The 27,053-nt window shown below is 38.0% G+C and overlaps 1 protein-coding gene and 1 long non-coding RNA gene across 5 annotated transcripts in view; both read right to left on the bottom strand.

Moving 5' to 3' along the window:
* SSH2 (slingshot protein phosphatase 2) overlaps positions 1–27,053 on the bottom strand; it is a 142,297-nt gene that overhangs the window by 99,903 nt on the left and 15,341 nt on the right. The window contains exon 1 of one of the 4 annotated variants that reach the window (XM_081805508.1): positions 1,164–4,115. The exons of 1 other annotated variant lie outside the window; for it this stretch is intronic. In XM_081805508.1, coding sequence (XP_081661634.1) covers positions 1,164–1,291 — 128 coding nt within the window. In that variant the 5' untranslated portion in view covers positions 1,292–4,115. Of the gene's footprint in view, positions 1–1,163; positions 4,162–27,053 lie in introns of those variants that run through there. 2 more of the 4 variants (XM_081805506.1, XM_081805512.1) reach the window with 2 other exon arrangements.
* Positions 6,623–13,670, bottom strand: LOC145717399 (uncharacterized). The gene is made up of 3 exons (XR_014140590.1): positions 13,396–13,670; positions 10,212–10,286; positions 6,623–7,820 (listed from the first exon to the last, which is right to left on the bottom strand). It is a non-coding gene; the product is annotated as an uncharacterized LOC145717399 (long non-coding RNA).

A 27,053-nucleotide genomic window follows, 5' to 3' on the forward strand; every position in this document is an offset into this window, starting at 1 on the left:
CCACCATGAATCAACACAAAGGAAAAAAACTGAAAGTCAAATGAATTTAATTTGAGGTGGTGGGAGAGCAAACCATTAATTAAAATAATAAATTAAAAGTAAGGTTATTTATAAATCACTTAACACGCTAATCTTGGGACCTTTAATAAGAGATCATGGAAAGTTTCTGTTGTTGGACATTAAAAAAAGTTTTTCAGGGTTGACCTGGGAAGGAGACAGAAGCCTTGCTTAAGTACCGGTAATCTGGGTAAACCTCAGTAGCTGACTCTCCTGGAGCCACTCGGGAGTGAGTGCTTATTATAGTACAAAGACCAAACTGCTGCTACCTAAAGTAATCCTAAACTACTCCACTTGTTTAAGGATGCTACTTGAATAGATGGAGTTCCTCTACTTTGCGCTTTGTAACTGTGAGGCGAGATTAACCACAAGCTTCAGCACACAATTCTCAGAAATAGCTAAACCACAATGGAAGGGAAGGACAACAACTCTAGAGACTTCAAAAACAGCGATTTAAAGATGCGTTGAATCTTGCACTTTTGTGAATGAAGGTGTGCAAACAGACTTGTACTACTACAGGGGGAGACTAAAAGTAAAACAGCCAAACTACTGAAATCCAGTTTTTAAAAATAATTCCAGACTACAACCAGCCGGAGCAAAGAGTTGACAGCCTTCCTTTGTGTTAACGGCTTGCAACAGAAACCTATAGTCAGACGCAAACTTATTCCAAACGACAAAAAAAACCCCAAACAACAAACACGGGAGCTTGATTACCAGCAGGACCCGCAAGGGAGGTCCAAGCGTTTCCGGGCGGCGTTTCAGGAGCTACAGACCGCCCTCCACCCCTAGAGTCTCCCGCTTGGCTGTCAGTCGGCCACCACAACTTCCCAGGGACGACTGCACTTTCAGATTCCCTCAAAGTTTATCAGAAATTCTCGCAAATGGTTCTTCAATCCGCCCAACCCCCGGGGACACGTTCTACCTCCAAGAATTACCCCACACCTCCACCCCACTATACCCCCGGACACTTCGAAACCTTCAAGCCCGCAGAGTGCGATTTCGCCCTCGCTTGCTTGCTAGCTCCCCAGGATGCTGGGGAAAGTGGCTGCTGAAAAGCAAACTTTCCCAGCTTTCGCGGAGGGCGGGAGGGCGCGCGGCGCACTCACAGCTGGTTGATGGCGTTCTGCGAGATGACCGCGTTGGCGGAGAAGTAAGGGATCATGTCGGGGCCCCCGAGGCTGCAGGTGCAGGCGGGGGACGCCTTCCTCTCGCGGGCCAACGTGCTCAGGGTCATGGGGCCAGCTCAAGGCTCGCAGCTCCGCATCCTGGCCCCAGCCCCACTCGGGCACGAGGCGCTCGCGTTGGGCTCCGTCGGGCCAAAGGCGCGGGCAGCCCCGGCTCCCCGCGTCCAAACTGGGCCCTCCGGATCGCGCGGAGACAGTCGCCGTAGCCCTAGGGCTCGGCTGTGTAGTCTCGGCGGCCGGGCGCCGCCAACTACCCGCCCCAACCCGCGTCCGGGGCGGGGCCCTGCGGCGGGGCTGGCCCAGAGGGCGGGGAAGAGTCCGAAGAGCCGAAAGGGTCGGCCCTTTGGGCGCTCCGCCCCGGAGCTCGTGGCACCCACCCGATACTGCTGCGTGCATCTCCGTATGTGGGGAACGCGCGTTAAAGATTGAAGCGAGCTTGGCGTGGGTAAGAAAGGCTAGTGTTTCTTGGGAATGTTTCCATAGAAAGGTCCTGCTTCTTGAACGACTCTACATATTGAACCCGAAACCCCATTTTTCAAATGTTCTTAAAACTTTGAAAGGCCGTTCATTCACAGATGCAACGAATACTTAACAACGGTTTTCTATATATTAAGGGCTAGGGAAATTCAGAGATAGGCTTTTGTTTTGTTTTGTTTTTTAAGAAAGAGAGAAGAGGGGTGGGAGAAGAGGGAGAGAGAGAATCCCAAGCAGGCTCCACCCCAGTGGGGAGCCGGATGCAGGGCTCATCTCACGACCCTGAGATCATGACCTGATCCGAAATCAAGAGTGGGAGGCTTAACTCAATGGGCCACCGGGGGACCCTTGGATTTTTTTTTTTTTTTTGAAGCAGAACATTTTAAGTTATGATGGGGAAAAAACCCTATTTACATTGTCCATAACATCTGCTAACCCTTGTAAATTTATAAAGGGCTTTCCTAACGATTCTCCAAACCAAGGATTCACAGCCTTAGCTGCACATATGAATCACCTGTGGGGATTTTAAACACCCCAATGCTTGGCTGCACCCTAGACCAATCAAATCAGAATCTCTTGAGATTGAGATCTTAGACATCAATATTTTTCAAAGCTCCCTGGGTGATTACAACGTACAGCCATGGTTGATAACTACTGTGCCAAATGATCTAGGAGATGGAGAAGACTAGAGAGTATATCCTCACTTTACAGATGTAGAAATAAATATTCAGGGTCTAGTCAGATGACCTCATTTGTAAGTGACATCACTTAGATAGGAACCCCAGTTTTATGATTTCTGTTTTAGGTGGAGCTTTTCCTACCAAACCCTATATCCTGATGCCTTCATGAGTTTAAGCTTTATCATATTCCTAACAACTCACTGAGCAATGCCTTTCACCTGACCAGGAAGTAGCTCTTCATAAAATAAATCTCTCCTCTCTCTCCTGCATGCTATATAGTGGTTTACAAAAGGGGCTGGCCTGGTGCAGGCACGCAGTAAAAGTTAGTTCCCTCATCTCTTGCCCTTCCAGTCTCATGAGAACAAATATTTTCAGGCATGTGCATGTTATGCTTTTCTGAATACCTGACTAAATTATGTATCAGTAAAACCTATATCAATAAAACTGTCTTTGGATCTAGAGCCAGAATTAATAATAATTTTTAAAATGACTTCACTATCCTATTATAAGATAAAAGAGACTAAAATTAGAAACAAGTCTTTGTTTTATATAATTTTTCAGATCTCTTTTCCTATTAGGAAATTTGGCAATTTTCTAAATACTAGAAATGAAATAATCTAAATTATATGTTTTATGCCTAAAACCAGTAACTCTTTTGTTATTTTGCCTTCCATAAAACTTAAAGTTGTTGCCAAGGCACTGAGAGATTTGAAATATTGCAAACTCATGCTGGAAATAGGGATCTAAGTTTCCTACAGATCTGGTAATAGGAAAGAACCGGTTGGCAAGTGAAGAGTTAATTAAAGGTCCAGAGTCCAGTGCATCATCGTCTTCATCCATCTCTAGTAAGGAAAATGTTTGAAAGATTTATTCAGGCTGTGTCAGCAGGCACCCAAATGGCAGTGTAAGAAAAAATCTGCTGATACACCCCGAAATAAATTGCTTTAAATATCTGGCAAACTTGCCAGTTTGAAACTTCTTCCAGGCTGTAATTTATTACAGCCTCCTGGCAGTGATCAAAAAAAGGCAGCAGGCTGTTTAGAAGAGCACTGTTAAGGTGAGTCCAGTTCCCTTCATGATAGCAGAGATGGGATTTTATTGGAGTCAGTACTAAATGATGCCGTTTACGAAAATGATGAAATGGTAATCATCTATATCTGTCTGAAAAAGAAGTCAGCAGGAAATGTATCTTACTCAATTCACACTTAATATCTCTGGCATTTAAAAAACGCTAAAGATAAGGATTTCATAAATATGTATATTTGTCTTTTATAGATAGGTTCCTATAGTGACACCCCAGAAGTGCATACAGTCCTTTGTTTCCCCTCAAAAGACCTCTGCCAGTGCCTGTTCAGCGGAGTCTATTTTAACACCCCCATCCAGGCCTTTTCAAAAGCTTTCAAAGTTAAATTCTCGCTTTGAACTGTAAGATAGGAAATTGGGAAAGTGCTAAAACGTGCCTCATAATTTTTTTTTAAGAAAAAAAACTAAATCATCTTTGCAAACTGGGGTACCTTTAAGGGAATAGTTCTGCTACTGTCTTAAAAAGTTGAACAAATTCCCTTTCTTTTCACAATCTGCAGTGTCAAAATGTCAATCAATTTAGTTTCAGCTCAATTTAATCCTTTACTCTCCACTGTCAGGAAACAAGGCTCTAGGGAGCAAGCTCTCTGTACCCAAGCATCTAGGAATTAAAAAATGATTCCAAATTAGACTAACATGAAATAAACTAAGCTACTTTTCTACTCCACATGAAGTCAGAAGGAGCTTTAAAAAATCTGCACAAAGGCCCTGAAGAAAAATTGCTGCATTTCTTCATACTCTTGCTTGAGTTAGAAGATTTAAAATACATTTTGTCATGTCATTTGCTGACCATTTCAAGGCACAGAAATATGAATATTTTGGGGCACCTGGATGGCTCAGTTGGTTAAGCAACTGCCTTCGGCTCAGGTCATGATCCTGGAGTCCCAGGATCAATCCCGCATCGGGCTCCCTGCTCAGCAGGGAGTCTGCTTCTCCCTCTCCCGCTCCCCTCTCTTGTGCTCTGTCTCTAAAATAAATAAATAAAATCTTAAAAAAAAAAAAAAAAGAAATATGAATATTTTAAAATGTTATTTTGGCTCTTGACAGCATTAGCTATGACCAAATTTTTTATAGAATTATATGTTAAAAACATTAGATGCTTTTAATAGATGTCCCTTGTATCCATAAGGTGCTTCTGTTACTATGTCTTCATGTGTATCTCCTTAAGGTGTAAACACTGTAAAACCAGAGACTTACTTGCTGACCGACAGGAATTCCACGACAGACAGGAAAGTGCCCTTAAATGTGAGTGAAGGATGTGGGTATGCTTTTGCTGCTGTAACAAAATTTCAACCCGGGTGGATCACTTGAATGGAAGGTAGCTAATGAGCTAAAAAGTGATAGTGTTAAAGTGCCAAAAGCAGTAGACTAGAAACCAGAGGACCTAAGCTCTAGTTCTAACATGACCATTTAATAAACTAAGATTTTGGCTAAGTCAATGATTTTCATCTGTAAAATGGGATAATAAAACACTAAGGGAAGGTCCCCAAATCTATTTTTGTTAGAGTTGGGAACCTTAGGAAAGGAATTTCATTCAGCCTAGAAATCCTGAAAAATGCATTTAATCTACTTAAGATAAACAGTCATAGAGTTCAAAGCAGTAGAGCCCAGCAGTTAAAAATAGAATATTACTCAGCCATAAAAAAGAATGAAATCTTGCCATGGATGGACCGAAGAGGGTATAGTGCTGAGTGAAATCAGTCAGTCAGAGAGAGACAAATATCAATGGTTTCATTCATATGTGGAAGTTAAGAAATAAAACAAATGAACAACAACAAAAAAGAGACAAAAAACTAGAACCTTAAATACAGAGAACTGGTGGTTGCCAGAAGGGAGGGGGGATGGGTGAAATAGATGAAGAGCATTAACAGTACACTTATCTTAATGAACACTGAGAAATGTATAGAATTGTTGAATTATTATATTGTACACCTGAAACTAATATAAAGCTGTATGTTAATTTTACTTGGAAAAAAAGTCCTAGCCTTGGAATTATTAGGCTGGGTTTGAATCCTAGTGTCACCATTAGCTGTGAACTTTGAATAGTTACTTAATCTGTGGCTCAGTATTAGTACCTCATTTATGAAGTTACTGTGAGGATTAAGTTAATAGACGTAAAGTACTTGAAAGAATGTACGGCACAAAAATCTACACTTGGGACTTAATGGCTCTGTAAGCTTAAGAGAGTTAAGAGAAAGGTTGGGGAGATTACCCTTCTGAAAATCATAATTTGATCTGAGATTTTAAAATAAAATATATTGGATTTTTTTTTTTTAAAGATTTTATTTATTTGACAGAGAGAGACACAGCGAGAGAGAGAGACACAGCGAGAGAGGGAACACAAGCAGGGGGAGTGGGAGAGGGAGAAGCAGGCTTCCAGCGGAGCAGGGAGCCCAATGCGGGGCTTGATCCCAGGACTCTGGGATCATGACCTGAGCCAAGGCAGATGCTTAACCAACTGAGCCACCTAGGTGCCCCTGTGTTTACAAGTTTTTAAATAATAGTATTAACTTATATAACTTTATTTTAAATATACCTAGTCATAAGAAAATATGATTATATCTGTCAGAAGGCCTATTTGTATTTTTATGTTTTCTCCAAGGGTGTGATCTACAGAAATAAATAGTAAATTAATCCCCTGAGTGTCAAAAGGGAGAAAACCAACACTTTAAAGAGTTACAAAACAGAAAGTCTGTTACCTGGAGTAGCACAACATTCTGTCTCCTGTTAATCTGTAAAATCCTGTTAATCTGTAAAACTCTCAAGATAATACATCCAAGTTCCTAACTTGTTGCCCAGACAGCACCAAGAGGTATCTCACTACACTTAGTCAAAGGCACTCTTCATACAATAAACCAAACTCTGTAAACAAAGGCTCTTAAAAGCAATCCTTTGCAATCATCATGTGGCTAATAGTTTTATTTAAAAGAGTTATCAGACAGTAGTTTTAAACACTGGATAGAACAATGTCACTGAACTCTTCTAGTCCTTGCCATGGAACTTTCCACATAAGAGCAATGGGGAATACTGAAAAGATCTGCATATCAACTCCAGGAGAGGCAATCTCTAAGGCATTTATCCCCCGTGGTCTTAACCACCATATGCTCCAGTAGGAAGAGATGCTGAAATGCTGCTTTCTTCAGGTTACAAAAGCCCCACATGCTATTGTTTAGTAAAAATAATAGGCATTTATAGATCACTTTTCACATCCAACACACCTTATAAAACATTTAACCATTTAATCCCCATTCTATCTCTTTAAACATTTTATTTCTTTACTTCTTTATTATTTAAAAATTATTTTTTATTACATGCTGAATTTTTTTATACACACATTTTTATACACTTTTTTTATACACATGCTGAATGATTAAAACTTTTTTTTCCAGTTTTTAAAAATTTTGTTTATTTTTACTCATTTGAAAAAGTAATATGTACTTATGGTATTTTTTTTTTTCAGTATTCAGAAAGGTAAAAAGTCACTCTTCTCATCCCCATCATCCTACTCCCAGGGATGATTGTTAATGTTTCCAGAAATTTTCCTTGCATATGTAAACATTAATATATTGTAGCTCCCTTTTAAGAAACACACATGCACATAGCATAGAATTCTACACATTACACATATTATTCTGCTTCTTGCTTTCCCCTCCACTGATCACTATATCTTAGACATTTTCCTATGTTTATATAGATTTGCCGCATTCTTTTAAAGGAGTGCATAGTGTTCTATTTTACAATTATATATAATTTATTTAAACAGTCCTCTACTGATGGATATTTAAGATGCTTACAGTCTTAACCATTGCATACAATATCATTATGAACATACTTTCACGCAATCTTTATGCATACATGTGAATATATTTCTTGGATTTATACCTAGAGGTGGAATTGGCAGTTAGTTAAAATATTTTAAACATCTTAGGAATTGTTAGATATGATTAAATTGCCCTCCTAAAAGGTTTAGTTTTTTATTTTCCCATAGAATCTTAGTGCCTCTTATCCTGTGATCTATAAATTAACCCAGGGCTCAAGATCCTGTTCTACATCCCATCTTTTACATACTACATTAAAAAAAAAATATATATATATATATGTATATGACACATGCTTATGGAGAGAAACTAGAAAAATAGACTTAATTTAAAGAAAAATGAAAAACTATATTATGGACATTGATTTCAAAGAATTACTTAGACTATAACAAAATATATGTAATAACTTGAACTACTTTGAAGATAATATAATTTTAAATCCAGAAGATATTTTAGGATCTTGTTTGATGCTAATGCTCTAGAACATACTAGAGGTAAATGAGCCAAATGTGGCTTTCAGTGTCCTGGAATGGGGAGAAACAAGAGATAGAAAAACAGAAAGTTAATTGGGAGTAACAAAAAAAATGAAGGCTAGAGGAATTGAGAAGGTCTTGAAAATAAAAACAATAACGGACATTTGTTGAGCTGACATTCATGGTGCACCAGATCCTCTATTAAGAGTTTACATGCAGGGTGCCTGGGTGGCTCAGTTGGTTAAGCGACTGCCTTCGGCTCAGGTCATGATCCTGGAGTCCCTGGATCGAGTCCCTCATCAGGCTCCCTGCTCGGCAGGGAGTCTGCTTTGCCCTCTGACCCTATCCCCTCTCATGTGTTCTCTCTCATTCTCTCTCTCTCAAAATAAATAAATAAAATCTTTAAAAAAAAAAAAGAGTTTACATGCAGTATCTCAACTTAATTCTCACAAACAACTCTATGATTCTATTTTTCTCTTTATGAGGCTCATAGAGGTGGAATAATTTAAGGTTATATAGCAGTATTTCAACCCCAGCCAGTTATTCTGGCTCCAGAACCTGTTTCCTTAACCAGTACTCTACACTGTCTCCATGATGATGGAGGTTCACTATGGAACAGGTTAAGTCTGAGAAGTTCTATTGCCAACAGGAAGAACTCCTGGAGATCTTACTTACCTTACTGCACTTGGTATTTCCTCCTCTATTTGATCCTAGCTATGCCTAGCAGGTCCTGACAGTAATAGGGACCTAACCCAGTACTAAATATAGCAGTTAAGATCTTCTGGCTGTTGTATACCATCCTCTTGCTACCAAATCCCTTAGAACTCTGCCTTTCAAGCTAATATTCATCACAAGACATTTTCCAAGGCATTTATATCTATAGTTTTTTGTTTGTTTCCCTAGTTTCTTTACACAGCATCCTATGTGAAGGAAGCATTTAATGTATTTGTAGATAATGGTGGCATCATCATCTTATTTGATGTTTGAAATAAACCTACTAGCTAGGCAGTTAAAGAAAAAGATGAACCAGACTAATAATCTAGGTGATAAGAAGCTTAGACTCTAGGTGCAGATGTGTCTAATTCATCCTATATATTGTTGATAGATTGACTGATTTCAGTTAGACTAATTCTGAATACTTGTATGCCAGGCACTTTCTAAGATACTATCAAAATAACTAAGAGTTAAATACTTTTATAATAATTCCTTACTCAGACTCCCCAAATAGTTCCTTATTCCCTTTCAGAACAAGTCCAAACTTTCACTTTTAGCCTTCAGATCCTCCATAATTTAAATCCTACTATAATCCAGTCCTTATGGCATATTACCCTCAATTCCATTCTCTCCAACACAATCAGTGTAACTATTTTTTTTTGCCCATTCTCCCAAAACAGATCTTTGCTATAATTAGGAGGTTTTTATACTGTCCTCCTGTATCTGAGTCTCATCCTCCTCTCTGTTCAAGCTGTTCCCTCTCTGAGACCACTTTCATCTAGCCTTTCAAGTTATCCATGTAGAACATGTTTCTCAAGGCCTTGTTTCAAATTCTCAGGTCTTTCAATAATTAGAAACTCTATAGTGTTTTCACATTCATCCTCACTTGATTCTCATTACAATCCTGTATATAGATAAGCAGAGCTAGCTGGGATTATCAGCTTCATTTTACAGATGAGGCACCTGAGGCTCAGAAATTAAGGGACCTGCCCAAGTTTATACAGTCAGAGCTAGGATTTGGACGTAGGTCTGATTAAGTCCAATGATCAATTCCTTGTTTATAGTATGCTATGACACTTTTCTAATTCCTTTAGAATTTATAATCTATATTATTCAAGGTTTTACTCTCTATTTTATGCTGTATAACTTATCTCTTGGGGGGAGCAAATCAGACACAGTAACTCTCTTTTGTGGACTTCATAGAACTTACTTAGCACAGTGCTAGGCAAGTCTTAAGCATTAAATATATTTGGTTGATCCCTTACACTGCACCCCACTATAGTTTTCTTAGGGCTCTAGATAAATATTTCCTGAAGGAATCAATACATTAGTGATCTCCCTCACAGCCTGTATAAGGAGTGGCCCCTAAGACTCCTTTTCACTGCCTCATTTTTCTCCTGCTCTCTCTTTTCTGATAGACGTCTCCTTCACACAGAGAATCCAGTAGAGGGCCTGGAATACAACCCAGTTAGGTAAGGGCTTTATTTTTATTTTCAAGCCTGTCTTAGACTTTCAGGAGCCAAAAGTTCAAATCGCAGCAGGATTGATTCAGCCCTTTCACAGCAATTTAGTACTATGCAGTTTGTTTAGACTGGTCAAGTTTCTTGGCCCTGGCTGAGCAGCATCATTATCTCTTCAAGCTTTCATGTATCAGCTTCCCTGGCCATATTTCACTTTCCATGTCTTTCTTTTCTAAAATCAGGTGAACATGCAAAATCACATACTTACACAATTATACACTTTTTCAACAAGCATGTCAAATATCTTCAAGGAATTTAAGTACAATACAGGAAGTTCTTCTCTCTGGGTTAGGCAAAACCAAGAAGTATGCAAAAGTTATACTTCTCAATACTTTGTAGAAAGGGGGTATTTTGTATCATTCTTTAGCTAGTGCATCAAGTGAGCAAAGATATGGTGTTGTCAGATTCTACTTAATCCACCTCAGCTGGAAGGCCAACTAGACAATGGATCTTAAGTGAAGTGAAAAATACTTGGCCAAGGGAAAAGAAAACTAAGTAGCAAATATTTTAATTTTTAATTGTGAAATCTTTCAAACATACAGCAAAGAACAGAGAGGATAACAAACAGCCAGATACTCAACAGACAGTACTATCACACTCTAACATTTTACTCTTTGGATTTTTAAGAAATAAAACATCACAACTGAAGCCTTCTGTGAACTTTCTATGAGCCCTTTCACCCTGTCTATACATGTAGCTACTCTTCCTAAATTTGGTGTTCATCTTTCCATTTATGTTTTTATATTATGCATATGGCATATTTTTAATGTAAAATTCATTCAGAAAGTTGTAGCTTGTAAAGCCTTTAACTTTTAAAATATTTCTTATATATTATTACATAAAATAGATATAAAAGAATAAATAAAACATTTTTCCAGCTTAAAACTTCTAGTCCAGGGTGGATAGGTGAGTAAATATGTGATAAAGTCAAGAGAGCAAAATGCTAATTGTGAATCCAGGAAGGGTGTGTATTTGGGTGTTTACAGTTCTTTGTCTGCATTGTCTGCATGTTTACTTTTTTAAATAATAAAATGTTGGAAAAATAAAACAGGGGCGCCTGGGTGATGCAGTGTCCTCTGACTCTTGGCTTCAGCTCAGGTCTTGACGTTAGGGTCATGAGATTGAGCCCGGCGTGGGGCTCCAGTCAGTGTAATCTGCTTGAGATTCTCCCTCTCCCTCTGCTCCTTCCTCAGCTCATGTGCGCATGCGCGCGCTTTTTCTCTCAAATAAATAAATAAATCTTTAAAAAAAATAAATAAAACAAAAACCTCTAGTTCCTATTTTGTCTAAAAATCTCAGGAATAATATCAACTGGTTTCAGATACTTAAGAATCTGGTATACTTATAGAAAACAATAATTAGGCCTGATAGTCTAATTACTGTTCAACTTCTTGCTTTATGGTATCTTTTTTTTTTTTTAAGATTTTATTTATTTATTTGACAGAGAGAGACACAGCGAGAGAGGAAACACAAGCGGGGGAGTGGAGAGGGAGAAGTAGGCTTCCTGCTAAGCAGAGAGCCTGATGCAGAGCTTGATCCCAGGATCCTGGGATCATGACCTGAGCCGAAGTCAGACACTCAACGACTGAGCCACCCAGGCGCCCCTGCTTTATGGTATCTAACAAATAAAAAGAGAAAAGACCAGTCCCTTTGAGATTTATCTTCACATAGTCACTTCTCGTAAAGTAGTTATTTCAGCTTTGACTTTTCTATCCTTTTCTGGGGTTCATGAAATGATTTGAAATTTTATAATCCCCTTCTCACCATGGTTTAAACCCAGAGGGGGGGAAACTATTTATGGTCAATAAGCATCCCTAATAAAATGAGTATATTAAATAATTAGAAGAGAAATACTTTTAAAAGTTTGTTTTAAAGATTTTATTTGAGAGAGAGAGAGAAAGAGAGAAGCAGACTCCCCGCTGAGCACGACCCCTTTGCAATGCATGACTTGATCCCAGGACCCTGAGATCCTGAGCTGAGCTGAAGTCAGCCGCTTAACCAACTGAGCCACCCAGGTGCCCCTAAAATTTTTTAAAAGGTTTTTGTAGTTCCCCGCATAAACCTTCTAAATGAACTCTTATTTTAGGAAAATGCTCTGTTACAAACTGACCACGAGAAGAAATACAAGAGATTCACTAATGATAAAAATACCTTCTGTGATAAAACATTTATGTAACAGGACTTTGCCTATTTGAGGTATTTTCATATTTCTTTATTATTTATGTCTCATAATAAGCATGTTAATTTTTTTTTTTAAAGATTTTATTTATTTATTTGACAGAGACAGAGATAGCGAGAGCAGGAACACAAGCAGCCGGAGTGGGAGAGGGAGAAGCAGGCCTCCCGCAGAGCAGGGAGCCTGATGTGGGACTAGATCCCAGGACTCTGGGATCATGACCTGAGCCGAAGGCAGACGCTTAACGACTGAGCCACCCAGGCGCCCTAATTTTTTTTTTTTAAGTAAGAGGAAACTGCGTCTCAAAGAATGAATCCAAGGTCATGCAACCAATACAAACATACATCTTCTAACTCCAATACCAGTGCTCTTTCCACATAATTGAAAACAATGGAATATATATCTTTCAGTTTTAGTGTTTTAAAATGACTACATTACCAGAAATTACATTATTTTTATTTGTTTGTAAGGTACTTCACTTTAAGTGGTTTAACTTAAAATAGTAATTACTCCTTGAGGCTGATATTTTCATAATTTTATAGGTCAAATAATAGATACAGAGAAAAATAAACTTGAATGTGGACTGTTTCAGTTGCAGAATACTGCCTTTCAAAAGGAAGGTCTTCAAGGAAAAGGATTGTGTTGAGTTAAAAATAGCAATTTAATTTTGGGAAATGAGAGATACTACTGCCTTAACCCAACTTCTAACAACAATTTTTAAAGAAAAATTACTTATTAAAATTAATCATTTAGGTTAAAATTAAATTTAAAAATATTTCCAAGTTGATTTTTTAGATTGAGCAAATAGGAAGATATAATAAGTGGCTGTTAAAAATAAAGTCCTTAGTGAAATTTATTGATTGCTGAAAACCACTTATAATTATAGTCCTTTTTATGTCACAGAAAATAAATTTGGGCCTTTGAGTGAGAGGCTGGTGACAGATTTAGCTAACACTGAATGAATTACAATTAAAGAAAGTTATTTTCTTCTTATATTATTACCAGGAGTAATTTATTCTAGATATTACTGGAACAGAGGTGGATGATTAGACAGTCAGTTAAACTGTAACAAAAACATAGCTCCCCAACTCTCCATTCTGAAACTCTTTATAGTTGAATGGAATCGAAAGTGGCACCTAAATATACATTTAAAACATAATTCCTGTAAGAAGAAATCCCATCACTTTTAAAAAAAGAAAAGCACACAAACACCCACCTTTGTGGGCTGTTAAGTTTCATCTGCTTTGTAAAATGCAATCTCTGCTTAAAGGCATCTTAATTCTCCACAGCCACCCCATCTCCAAAGGTCCATACTGATATTGGACTATATTGGGTGATACTGCTGGAACAATGGATGTGTTCTATCAAACATTAAATTCACATTTCTCAAAGAATTCAAATTTTGTTCTGCATCCCCAAAAACATAAAACATGTTTTGCCCCAAGGACCCTTTCTTAAAAAATCTCAGAAGAGGGGCGCCTGGGTGGCTCAGTTGGTTAAGCGACTGCCTTCGGCTCAGGTCATGATCCTGGAGTCCCGGGATCGAGTCCCGCATCGGGCTCCCTGCTCAGCGGGGAGTCTGCTTCTCCCTCTGACCTCCCCCCTCTCATGTGCTCTCTCTCATTCTCTCTCTCAAATAAATAAATAAAATCTTAAAAAAAAAAAAAAGAATATATGGTCAAAATATTTAAAAAAAAAAAATCTCAGAAGAAAGATAGCTTGAGTCAATCAAACTTAAAAGCATTAACTACAGAAGAATGGCTGCTTACATTTTTACGTGGACATAATGACGTAAGTACTGAAATGGTAAGTGCTAATACTCTAGAGAAAAGCCCTGTAATAATAAAAACAGAACACTAGGAGACAGAATAGTAAATTTCTTATACTGAATCTTTACAACAGGGCTTTCAAAGTCCCTTCAAATATTAATTCATATTTGGACATATACTGTGATTACTGTTCATATTTTACCGATGGATATACAGAGGCATACCAAAATATGAATACCAACTCTGCCAGGCACCATGTTAATACTAGGTATTCAAAGAAGTATGAGAATATATAATTATATGGTAAACAGTTCACAGTAAAGCAGGGGAGACCGATGAGATATATGAAAGACTGGCATTCGATTCACCAAACTACTCAACATTCTCCCTGAATGGTGTGCTCTTTACTGGTCTGCATTTGAAAAGTTTACTCCTCCCTCCTCTCATCACCACCCAAAGCTGTTGGGTTAATGCTTTATTTAAGACCCCTTCTATAAAGGTTATCATGGTTCTCAGTAATAGTGAATAACATTTATTGAACATTTACTATGTGCTAAGCATTATGCCAAACTATTTAAATGAATTATATCTCATTTCATCATCACAGCAGTCTGTGAAAATTGCTAATCAGCTTCCACTTTTAAAGGACTTGAGGGACTGACAGTCTCTATAAAGCATACTGTCATAGCAGCAGAGATGTTCCTGCCTAACAGGCCACTCCTCTCTAGTAATGCCCATTCACTTCTACTTTTACCAGTTAAGGGGCATGCTTATGAAGAATCTGTGTGCTTGTGGGGCACCTGGGTGGCACGGTCAGTTAAGTGTCCAACTCTTGTTTTTGGCTCAGGTCAGGATCTCATGCATTGTGAGATCGAGCCCCATGTCGGGGTCTGTGCTCAGCGGGAAGTTTGCTGGAGATTATCTCCCTCTGCCCCCCACCCCACCTTCTCTTTCTCTCAAATAAATCAATAAATCTTTTAAAAAAAGAATCTGTGTGTTTGTTTTAAAAACTTTGGTGCCCATTGCATTTCTTATCATAATTGCATAATGTAATTAAGTATTATATAAACCAATTACTTATGAGTACAAAAATAAAAGTTGTTATTTCTAGAAATATGAACTCAAATTTTTTTGAAAAACCTAAAAAAAGGCTAGTTACTTTAAAAACTGTTGTTTAATTAGGTATGGCTAAGAGGGTTGTAAAAGACTGAAGGAAAGTTCTAAATTTCTAGTAGGATTCTGTACTCAACTCTCTTCACAATTATCTGTAAGTTTTCACTCTAAAGAAATCAAAACAGGAAACTAAAGACAATGCTTTCATGATGGTTGGATTATACAAGAAAAACTAGAAATCAGAATATCAGAAAACCAGGACAATTCACATCTCATCTAATTCTAAAATCCAGATTCTTAGCCAATACTCAAAAAGTGCTAAAGTTTACAGGACAGGGGCACCTGGGTGACTCAGTTGAGCGTCCAACTCTTGATTTCAGCTCAGGTCTTGATCTCAGGGTCATGAGTTTAAGCCCTGCATTGGGCTTCACGCCCACCCAGGGAGAAAAAAAGTTTACAGGATAAATGAATGAAAAGAGAAAACTCTCCATGGGAGGTGATATGAGGTAGACTTTAAAGGATGAATGGAATGTTACTAGACAAAAAAATGATGGGAAAGAGCATTCTAGAAGGTGGGTAGGAAAGGCATTAGAGTGAAGATATACTAAGTTTGAATTTGAGTTCAGTGCTGTATGATTTGTCACTAATCTCTTTGGGTCTCAGCTTCCTCATCTGAAAAATGGACAATAATTCCCTGGAACTGTTAGTAGGGATGAAATGAGATAATAAATATGAAGCATTAATTTGGTGCTTGAAGGCACATATAAGTAAGCTTTGAGAGGGTAAAAGGCATGTTTAGGGAAGAGCGCATAGTTCTTTAAGGCCTGAATAAAGGGTGTAAGGTTGAGTAGCAGTAGGTAAGGCTGGAAGGTTGAACTGGGGTCAGTTTTTAAAAAATGTCATACCAAAGTCTAGACCATTCTATAGGTAATAGAAAATAATGGGAGACTTTAAGTTGGAAAGTGACATGAATAAATCGGAGTCATGCCTGAAGGTAGGTGAAGGATATATCAGCATGAGGATCAGTTAGATGCAAAGAGATCATGTTAGGAGGCAATAATTCAAGCAAGAAAAGGGCCTAGATTAAGGCTGAGGCAGAACCTATAAGCAGAAAATGAAAAGTCTGAGATAAAAACATATATGTACATTTTATGTAACCCCTTCTGCCCTTGATTCTATAAATACAGAATTAAAGTCCTTTATAAAGCTATTAACATAAATCCTGTCACTAAAATAAACTCTGTATTATCTTATGCAAGCTTTAAAAAATTTGATTAAAATAAGTTTTACCAAATGATAGTGAATACTCAGGTAATAAAGCCTATAGTATCATTACAGAATCAAAGGATCAGTCTGTCCAAATCCACCTTAAACCTGATGCTTACTATTCTTACTTGGATATTTGTTTAAGAAGTTATTTTCATGGTAAGTGGGGGGGGGGGATGGGTGAAATAGGTGAAGGGGATTAAGAGTGCATTTATCATGATGAGCACCGAGTAATGTACAGAATTGTTGAATCACTATATTGTACACCTGAAACTAATAAAACACTACATTAATTATACTGGAGTTAAAAAAAAGAAGTTATTTTCACTAATTTAAAATGGTTTTGTCTGTACTAAGTCCTTGTTTCAGTCTATAACCTTGTCATATTTGTTCTTTCATCAGTAAGAGGTCAGGAGGTAGAAGTGACAGACTTAGGGATTTATTGAATATGGAGGCATAGGGTAGAGTCAGGGATAAATATGAATTTTCTAGCTTAAACTAGTAAGTGGATTGTGGGGTCCTTAAGAAGAAGAGGAAGAAACTTTGTAAGAGAAATAAATTTCGTAAATACAATAAAGACAATCAGAAGACATACAAGAGATTGGAGGCAGTCAGAAATAAGCGCTTAGGGGCGCCTGGGTGGCTCAGTCATTAAGCGTCTGCCTTTGGCTCAGGTCATGATCCTGGAGTCCTGGGATCGAGCCCCGCATCGGGCTCCCTGCTCCACGGGAAGCCTGCTTCTCCCTCTCCCACTCCCCCTGCTTGTGTTCCCTCTCTCGCTGTGTCTCTCTCTGTCAAATATATAAATAAAATCTTAAAAAAAAAAAAAAGAAAGAAGTCTTAAAGTTCAAAAAAGAGATCTGAGGTGAATACATAAATTTGAAAGTTCTTGGCACATGGGCATGAAGAATGGGCTGGATGAAATCACCAAAGAACAACAGAGCAGAGAATGGGAAGCCATCAGTACTCTTGAAATTTTATGCAAAATTAAGTTGTATGCACACATTTTTCTTTTGAAAATGTCTAGCATTTTAACTAGCTTTTCAAATGATTCCATGTTCCCCAAAAGGTTGAAAATGTTGCTCTAAAATAAAAGAGAGGTAAGAATGATTTCTGGGGAAAAATTAACTTTTAAGAGATAAATAAGGGAAGACTTGCTGGTGAAACCAATTGGGAGGTTATGGGCAAAGGCCATAAGGGGAACCAGCAAAGAATGATGATAAGAAAACCAAAGGAGGTGAAAACTGCAGAGAAGAAAGGTCTATAGAGCCATTTAAGATGGAAACCAAAAAGTATTCACTGGCGATCTTAACAACAGCAGCAGTTTGAGTGGTAGAAGGATAAAAGCTAGATTTCATGGGTTGAAGAGTGAATGGGAGTGGACAAAGGATGCAGTAAATACAGACTGTCCTTTCAAGAAATCAAAATAAAATTGTAGTTTGAGATGAAAGCAAGGTTATGGAATATTTTAAAATTATATTTCAATTTCTTAGTTTGATAAAGACCCAACCACATTAATAAGATGAGGGAAACAAGCCAGTTGAGAGAGGTAAAATATATATTTAACCCGATGACAAAGGAGGACATTGTCACAATAATTGATCTTGTTATGCAAACATTTTTAACTTAAAGGATAATATTTATAGTCTAAATTCCAAGAAACCATTAGAATGTTTTAAGACTATTAGAATATTTTGCAGAGTCACACTTTCCAAAATGTATTCACACACTTGAACCCACGGATCCATATCAAGTTGGCTTGTCAGCCATTTTCCAGAAATTTCTTGAGTGACAGAGAAATGTAATTGTGTGTGTGTGTGTGTGTGTGTGTGTGTGTGAATCTCAATCCATCTCTTAGTTTGCATTATTATTGCAATGCTGCTAAGTAATCCTGACCTTCTCAACTCCAGGTCAGTTCCTAAACTCCACAGGACAACCCTATCTGCATGCCATATGGCATTTAGAGTTCAATACATCCCCAAATAAACTATAGTATATATAAAAAACCCAAACAGTATGTGTGGGGGAGGGAGAATTCAGTTAATAAGCTTTGCATGGTAGAATCTGGTACTCTAAAAATTGAGCTCTTGCATGGTTACCTTACCTCAATTAAGGAACTTACAATTTCATATGTAACTTCTAGCTGACAGATTTTTTTTTTTTTTAAGATTTTATTTATGTATTTGACAGAGAGAGACAGAGCGAGAGAGGGAACACAAGCAGGGGCAGTGGGGGAGGGAGAAGCAGGCCTCCCGCCAAGCAGGGAGCCCGACGTGGGGCTCGATCCCAGAATGCTGGGACCATGACCGGAGCCGAAGGCGGACGTTTAATGACTGAGCCACCCAGGCGCCCCTAGCGAACAGGTTATTTAAAACAACCACCATTTCCTCTTCTCAAACACAGATAAAATCTCCAACTTAAAAATAGTAACATACATGAACTTCCTATTAGCATAATATTTTTACGTGTAATTATTTGCAATCTTCCCAAATATGCCTTTTTTATCTTCTTCATGGCCTATCTTTTCCTGTTCCAGAGGATATAAATGTTTTATGTGGCTAAAGATGTAGCAGCAATATATGTGTAATGTGTGTGTAATATATATATGCTAGAGCATCCTTTTTATAGAAAGCCCAGTTTGGTTTACTTAAAATTAAGTCATTTGGCATCCTATACAATTCATATACCAACCTATCTAAGATAATCACCATTTAATTCAGTTGAATTAAATTAAAAGTGACTTCATTGATCATATGTTCCAGCTGTTAAGAAGAGGGATAGTTAAGCAAAACTAAACAAAACGATAAAACTTTGGCCTGCTGGGTATATTTTAACTTATTTGAAAAAAGCTTTAACTTTAAAATCAACTGCTTATATTCCCCAACCCCCAAGGAACTAGGCTGTAGTAATTTTGAAGGTTTCTGAAATATGCACTATGAAGATTTATTCATTATGGACAAAAAATTATAATCCTAGTTTTAGAAGAACTCAGTTTATAATGATAAAAAGGAAAAACAGTAAAAATAATATTAATAATTACTACCCTTTGAGTGCCTATTACTGTGATAGGCACTTAACCTTCATATTTTACGAAAATCCTTAAGAAAAACTGAAATATTTTGTTTCTATTACAGAGTTGAGGAAATGGGCTCAAAGATGTTAAATATCTTTCCCAAAACCTGAAAATGGATGAAAAGTATGGTTCTTTACTCATTACTTCTATAGGAAGTTACTGAGTACTTTCTATGTGCCAGAATTTAAGGATACAATCATGAACAAGATAGAGATTCTGTCTTTACTCATTGGTAAGTGGCAAGAAAAGACAACAAGTAATATATACTAACAGTGGTGGAAGTGTTGTAAAAGGGAAGTAGAGAGTTCTGTTAGAGCATGAAGTGAGAATTTTTCTACTGAAGAGGACGGATTGTTGTAAGCAAAGATGGCTCATAACCAATCATGTGTTTTAAACAGTTTGTAAATTTCCTGACCTTTTGTTTGGTGTTTCAGCAGAACAGCTGTTTTAGGGCTGGGCTAGGTAATCAATAACAGGTCCTTTCTTCTCTCTCCAAATGACTGCTTGGCTTGGGGAAATTCCCAGCGGATAATTAACACCAGAATAGTCTGCCTGTTATGTTTATTAATATATTCTTTCTGCCTCAGGATAGTGGAATAGTGGTGAGTCAGAGAAGCAAGTAGATGAGTCTCTGCTTAATATTCATTGAATGAATAAAACAAGATGATCAGCACCTTTAAACAGGGATTTCCAAATAGCATCCAATAGCTGCGACTTTAGGTTATCATCCAGGTTGAATCATCTCAACTACTGACCCCAAGATGGGAAGCTCCCATTCCTAATCCATACCAGATTTGTACTAAAGAAGAATTTTATTGGTATCTAGTCTCTCAACTTCTCTTCTTGTTTTTCCTCAGTAAATTATCTTAACACTATATGATATAAAGGGTGTCAGTCAAAACACAGAGTTAGAGAAATTAGGCTGTGAGTTTGTGAAACTAAAATGGAAAAGAATTTAGACAAGTACTAGTGAAAGTATCACCAATTTACATCTTGCTGTAATATTGGGTGCTTAATATTCGGTAAGGCTTTCCTATACACTATTTTGCTTTTTCAACAGACCTAGAGGATAGATAGGCAGATGTTATCCTCATTTTACAGATAAGGAAACGGAGGCTTAGCATAATAAGAGGTGAGGCAGAACTAAAATTAGGTCTTCATACTCTTAGTTCACTGTTCTTTCCCTCTATTACACTGCTGGATACCCATACTTTCCTTGATGACCCCTTCATATATATAAAAAGAAAATCAAATAAGCTGTAGACTTAGAGTCTTGTCTAACTAGGCAGGAAGGCTAAGACTAATTATTATAGAAATAATATTAAATGACAATAGAAAAATAACATAGTCCAATTCCCTGCCATTACATAGGTATGACAGAAATTGTATGCCTAAAATTTATATACATTTATATATGTTTCTGCTTCAATCCAATTTGAAGAACAGATGCTGCTCTGGGATAAATTTTTACTTTTACCTGGGAAATTTTTTGTTTTTCAGAAATCTTGTTCTGAAGATGAAAATATGGCAAACATTTTGAAGTGTCTTTTCAGAAGACTAATATTCTGTAAATACTAATACTCAACATATTAGTTCTAGTAAAAGCTCTTTAATTTCACTCTGTAAAAATTCTCCATCAGAACGTTTATAGCATCTTTAGAGGTAATTAAATATGAATGTTGAAGTGATACAGAATTTGATGATGACGGCAATTTGAGTTCATTTGGGTTATCATAGGAAATCTTCTGTAGTATCTATTTCCTTTAAAATATATTTATTTTTTTAAAGATTTTATTTATTTATTTGACAGAGAGAGAGCACAAGCAGGGGGAGCAGCAAGCAGAGGAAGAGGGAGAAGCAGGCTTCCCGCTGAGCAGGGAGCCCGATGTGGGGCTTGATTCCAGGACCCTGGGATCATGACCTGAGCCCGAAGGCAGACGCTTAAGGACTGAGCCACCCAGGCGCCCCTCCTTTAAAATATATTTAAAACTAAACATACACATAGGTGAAAGAGACATACATATATATGTATAATATATGTATATTTGTATATATGTATATTATATATATAGTTTTCTTACCCTGAAATATATACTTGTATGTGTATATACATGCATGTGTACACACACACACACTGTATATATGTTTCAGGTAAAAAAATCATGTATATCAGGAGTTCCTACAGTTTATACTGTTTAAATCCATAAGCACAAGAATATCAGAAGAAGAAAATAAAAAGCTTGACCTTATGCTGAACTTGGCAGTTCTGAATTAAGTATTCAGAATAGAACTTTCCTAATAGCCTCTTATCCTTTCATCCAAAACAAATAACTTGTAGCGAACAAGAAGGAAAGTATACTAACTTTATTAATTTTTTTTTAAGTTCCCTGAATATTTCCTGGAGGAAGATGAGATTCTAATTTTGGGGGTTGGAAGAGGAGGGTAGAGAAGTGGAGAAGAAGGAAAGGCAAATCTTTGGTTCTTATCTGTAAGCTATTTTTTCTTTAAATGAAGTTAATTACACCTTTCATTCAATTGGGAAAAGGTAATAGCACTATAAAAAGTTAATCATCCAGTCATGAATTACTTTTAAAGCTACAAGATGCTTATTGCTATACAAGCTTCCCTAGTTTCAATTCATACATTTATCATTAATTTATTCATAATTTAACAATTAGGTAATGCATGTCTATTAATTGCCAGGGGTTGGCCTGGATCTTGGGAATGCAAAAACAAGGAATGCATGGGAGCTGAGAGCCTAAAGGGGAGATAAACAAGAGTGTGAAAACTGAAGTCCTTTCCTAGAGAAATATCTGTGAATTATTATGAACTCACATTGCTAATTTTATTCAAATTAATAAAGAACAGACCTGCAAAATTCAACATAGTTTTACAGCAGGACTAATAGCAAATCCACTAAAATGAGTGAGTGGAACTATCCTGTGACTATGTCTTTAAAAAAAAATATATATATATATAGAGAGAGAGAGAGAGAGAGAGTTGTCTTTTATTTGTATGTTCTACTTTTTTTTGTTGGTGGTGGGAAGAAAAGAAAGTCCTTAATATAGTGGCTCTCCTATCCTGGATTTATGCCTTCAAACTCATTCCCTGAGTTTCCTTGGCCATATTGTTTTGTCTATAGAATAGGGCTTTATCCTGAGACAATGCCACTTGCTGGTCTTGCTAAATTGGTAAAGACCATGGCACCACAAGTCATCAGTACTCTGTATCTGCCCTTGAACTCTTTACAACAACGCTTTAGTTTTAATTTTAAACATAATCTGGAAAAAGCTCTTCAAATGCCTCAAAAACTATGGTAAAAGGAAGACAGCAGGTCTAGCAGGACTTTGGATCATGAGCAGCTCCTTGGATCAGGCTCTAGTTAATAGAATCCACACATCTGCCTCTGCAGACGCTGTCCAGCAACAGCTTGGCAGAGTTTCTGCCCAGATCCTCTAGAGCACGGCTGCCCCCTGGCCCTTATGGTTGAGGGCCAGTTCGGCAATAAGGAAGGTTCCATTGGTGGTCTTAGCAAAGAATGAGAGCCCAAAGATAGAAACTTCCCAGGGTTGGCCCTTTTCATGTGGTCTGTGTAAAGTACAAAATTGTTGAAGGTGCTCCTTGAGAGTGCCACAGTTTGGTTAGTCATCAAAGGTGGTAACACCTATGGAGTACATTTTCCTCTGATACTTTTTAAAAAAAGATTTACTTATTTATTTGAGAGAGAGAGAGAGGATGGGCAAGTGCAAGTGCACGTGTGTGTGTGGGGGGGGCATAGGGAGAGGGAGAGAAAGTCCCAGGCCGACTCAGTGCTGACAGTGTCTTTTAAAATTTCTTTTAGCAATGATTTATAGGGTTCATTGTATAGTCTTTCATCTCCTTAGTTAATTCCTAAGTATCCTTCTTGATGTTATTATAAATGGAATTGTTTTTGTAATTTTCTTTTTAGATTGTTCATTGTGTACAGATATGTAACTGACTTTTGTGTCTTGACTTAGTATCATATTGCCTGAAAGCAGAAATAATTCTACTTCTTCTTTTCCAATTTGGATGGTGTTTTATTTCTTTTTCTTCCTTAATTGCTCTGGCTAGAACTTTCAGTCCTATGCTGATAGAAGTAGTGAAAATGGGCATCCTTGCCTTGTTTCTGATCTTAGAGGAAAAGCTTTCAGTCTTTCACATTTCACGTCAAAAGGTGTTGAGTTTTGTCAAATGCACTTTCTGCATCAATTGAAATGATTGTTTTTTTCCCCTTTATTCTGTTGATGTGGCATATTACACTGATTGATTTTCATATGTGGACTATCCTTGCATTCCAGGAATAAATCCCACTTGGTCATAGGGTACAGTCCTTTTAATATGTTGCTGAATTCTGTTTGTGAGTAATTTGTTGGAAATTTCTGCATCAATATTCATATGAAATACTGCTCTATAGTTTTCCTTTTTAATAGTGTCTTTGTCCGGCTTTGGTATAACGGTAATGTTGGTTTCAGAATGAATTAGATTTAAAAATCTAATTTTTTAAAAATCTAAAAAATTAATTTTTTTTGAAGTTTGGGAAGGATTGGTATTATTAGTTCTTTAAATGTTTGGCAGCAATGTCAGTGAAGCCAACGGGTTCAGGGCTTTTCTCTGTTGGGAGATTTCTGATCACTGATTTAATCTTCTTACTATAGTTACAGGTCTATTCAGATTTCCTATTTCTTTTTTTTTTTTTTAAAGATTTTATTTATTTATTTGAGAGAGAGAGAGAGCACACATGAGAGGGGGGGAGGGTCAGAGGGAGAAGCAGACTCCCCGCCGAGCAGGGAGCCCGATGCGGGACTCGATCCCGGGACTCCAGGATCATGACCTGAGCCGAAGGCAGTCGCTTAACCAACTGAGCCACCCAGGCGCCCCAGATTTCCTATTTCTTTGTGATTTAGTCCTGGTAGTTTTTTTCCTGGAAATTTATCCATGTTATCTAGGTTATCCAATTTGTTGGTGTACCACTGTTCATAGTACACTCTTATAATCCCTTTCATTTCTGTAGAATCAGTAGTAATGTCTCCACTTTCATTTCTGGTTTAATAATTTGAATCTCTTCTCTTTTCTCCTTAGTTTATCTAGCTAAAGGTTTGTCAGCTTATCAATCTTTTTGAAGAACCAATTTTTTGTTTCATTGACTTTTTCTCTATTGTTCTTCTGCTCTCTATTTCATTTATCTTTGTTCTAATTTTTATTATTCCCTTCCCTCTTCTAGTTATGGATTTACTTTATTCTTTGAGCTGTAAAGTTGGGCTGTTGATTTGAGATCTTGTTTTTAAGATTCTATTTTTAAGTAATCTTTATACCCAACGTGGGGCTCAAACTTACAACCCCGAGATCAAGAGTCACATGCTCTACCAACTGAGCCAGCCAGGTGCCCCAAGATCTTGTTTTGTTTTTTTAAAGATTTTATTTACTTATTTAGTTATTTATTTAGTTATTTATCTTAGAGTGAGCAGAGGGAGCAGCAGAGGGAGAGACAGAGTCCCAAGCAGACTCTGCACTGAGTGTGCAGCCCTGTGTGGGGTCCGATCCCACAACCCCAAGATCATGATCTCAGCTGAAATCAAGAGTTGGACACCCAACCGACTGAGCCACCCAGGTGTCCTGATCTTGTTTTTTAATGTAAGCATTTATAGCTATACATTTTCCTTTAGCACTGCTTTTGCTGCATCCCATAAGTTTTGGCATGCTGTGTTTTATTTTCATTTGTCTCCAAGTATTTTCTAATTTCCCTTGTGGTTTCTTTGATGCATTGGTTGTTTAGAAGTGTGTTGTTTAATTTCCAATATTTTGTGAATTTTCCAGTTTTCCCTTCATTATTGACTTCTATCTTCATTACACTGTGGTCAGAGAAGATGCTTTGTATAAGATCTACCTTTTCAAATCTATTGAGACTTAATTTGTTGCCTAACATATGGTCTGTCTTAGAAAGTGTCCCATGGGCCCTTGAGAAGAACGTATATTCTGGTGTTGTTGGATGGTGTTCTGTACATGTCTGTTAAGTCTAGTTGATTATTGTCCTGGTTAAGTCTTCTATTTTTTTTTTACTTATCTTTTGTCTGGTTGTTCTAGCCATTATTATGAGTGTAATATTAAAGTCTCTATTACTATATAAATATCTATTTCTCCCTTCAATTCTGTTAGTTTTTGCTTCATACATTTTGATGGTTTGTCATTAGGTACATAAATGTTTGTAACTGTTACATCTTCTTGCTGTATGGAATCTTTTTAAAAAAACTGAAGTGTAATTAACATACAGTGTCATATTAGTTCCTGTATAGTTCCAATACGATAATTCAATAATTCTATATACTTACATAAGAAAAAACTTTTCTAAAACTTAGTTTGGAAAAGTCAAGAACTGAGGGGAAATTTACATTTTTGTTGTTGTTGTTAATGCCATGAAGAATAATATCTGGAAAAAAAGTAAAATTATTTACCTAGCTTTAAAAGATATACCTAATTTCATCATGACTGCCATAATTAGATTTGCTTTTTAAATCAGATTTAAAAAGAATGTCCTTCATAGCTACCAGAAGCAGAACATGCCAGATAAATATAAAATATCTGTGAATACATTCTTCAGAAACAAAGAATACTTCAGTGAAATGAAAATCCTCACTCTTGTCAAGAAACTAGGAAAATGAGGAGGAGGAGGAGCAAGATGGCGGAGGAGTAGGGAGACCTAAATTTCGTCTGGTCCCAGGAATTCAGCTAGATAGGGATCAAACCATTCTGAACACCTACGAACTCAACAGGAGATCTAAGAAAAGAATAGCAGCAACTCTCTGAACAGAAAAGCGACCACTTTCTGGAAGGTAGGACGTGTGGAGAAGTGAATCCTAGGCGATATTCGGGAAGATAGACGGTGGGGGAGGGGGCCTTCGTTGGCCGCTACTGGCAAGCAATAGAGCAGCAGAGCACAAAATCGGAAATTTTAGAAGTCGGCTCTGCTGAGGGATGTCGCTCCAGTGGCTAAGCGGGAGGGGGGACCCTCGCTGGGACAGTGTGGTCTCAGGACCCTCTGGGTCACAGGAAGACCGGGGGGTGCCTGAGTGCGGCAGAGCTCCCAGGTATCGGAGCAGGGAAGCCGGCTGCAGAGACAGAGCCGAGGAGTGGGCTCTCAGCTCAGGGTTGCCATAAACCGTGATCCGCGGCACAGTCGGGCCACTGTTCCTCCAGCAGGGACCCAACAAGCGGCAGATCTGGGGAGACTCCCTTTCCTCCCCTTGGAGGAGCGGCGCGGAAGCGCACCGCAGGGATCTGCTGGGTTTGGAGACTCCACACGGGGTCGGGTGCCAGAGATAGAAACGCTCAGTCACAGGCCGGGTGAGCATGGAGTGCGGCTGGAGACCGGGGAGACGGGAGTGACTGACTGCTTTTCTCTGGGGGCTCACTGAGGAGTGGGGCCCCGAGTTCTCGGCTCCTCCGGGGCGGAGATTGGGAGGCCGCCATTTTCACTCTCCTCCTTCAAACTGTACGGAAAGCTTGCAGGGAACAAAAGCTCCTGAGAGCAAACCCAAGCAGATGACTTAGCCTGGACGGGCAAGGGCGGGGCAATTCCGCCTCCAGCAAAGACATTTGGGAACCACAGCAGCAGGCCCCTCCCCCAGAAGATCAGCG

The sequence above is a fragment of the Leptonychotes weddellii genome, chromosome 15 (genome assembly GCF_054177405.1).
Source record: "Leptonychotes weddellii isolate Sample4059 chromosome 15, ASM5417740v2, whole genome shotgun sequence".
Lineage (NCBI taxonomy): Eukaryota > Metazoa > Chordata > Mammalia > Carnivora > Phocidae > Leptonychotes > Leptonychotes weddellii.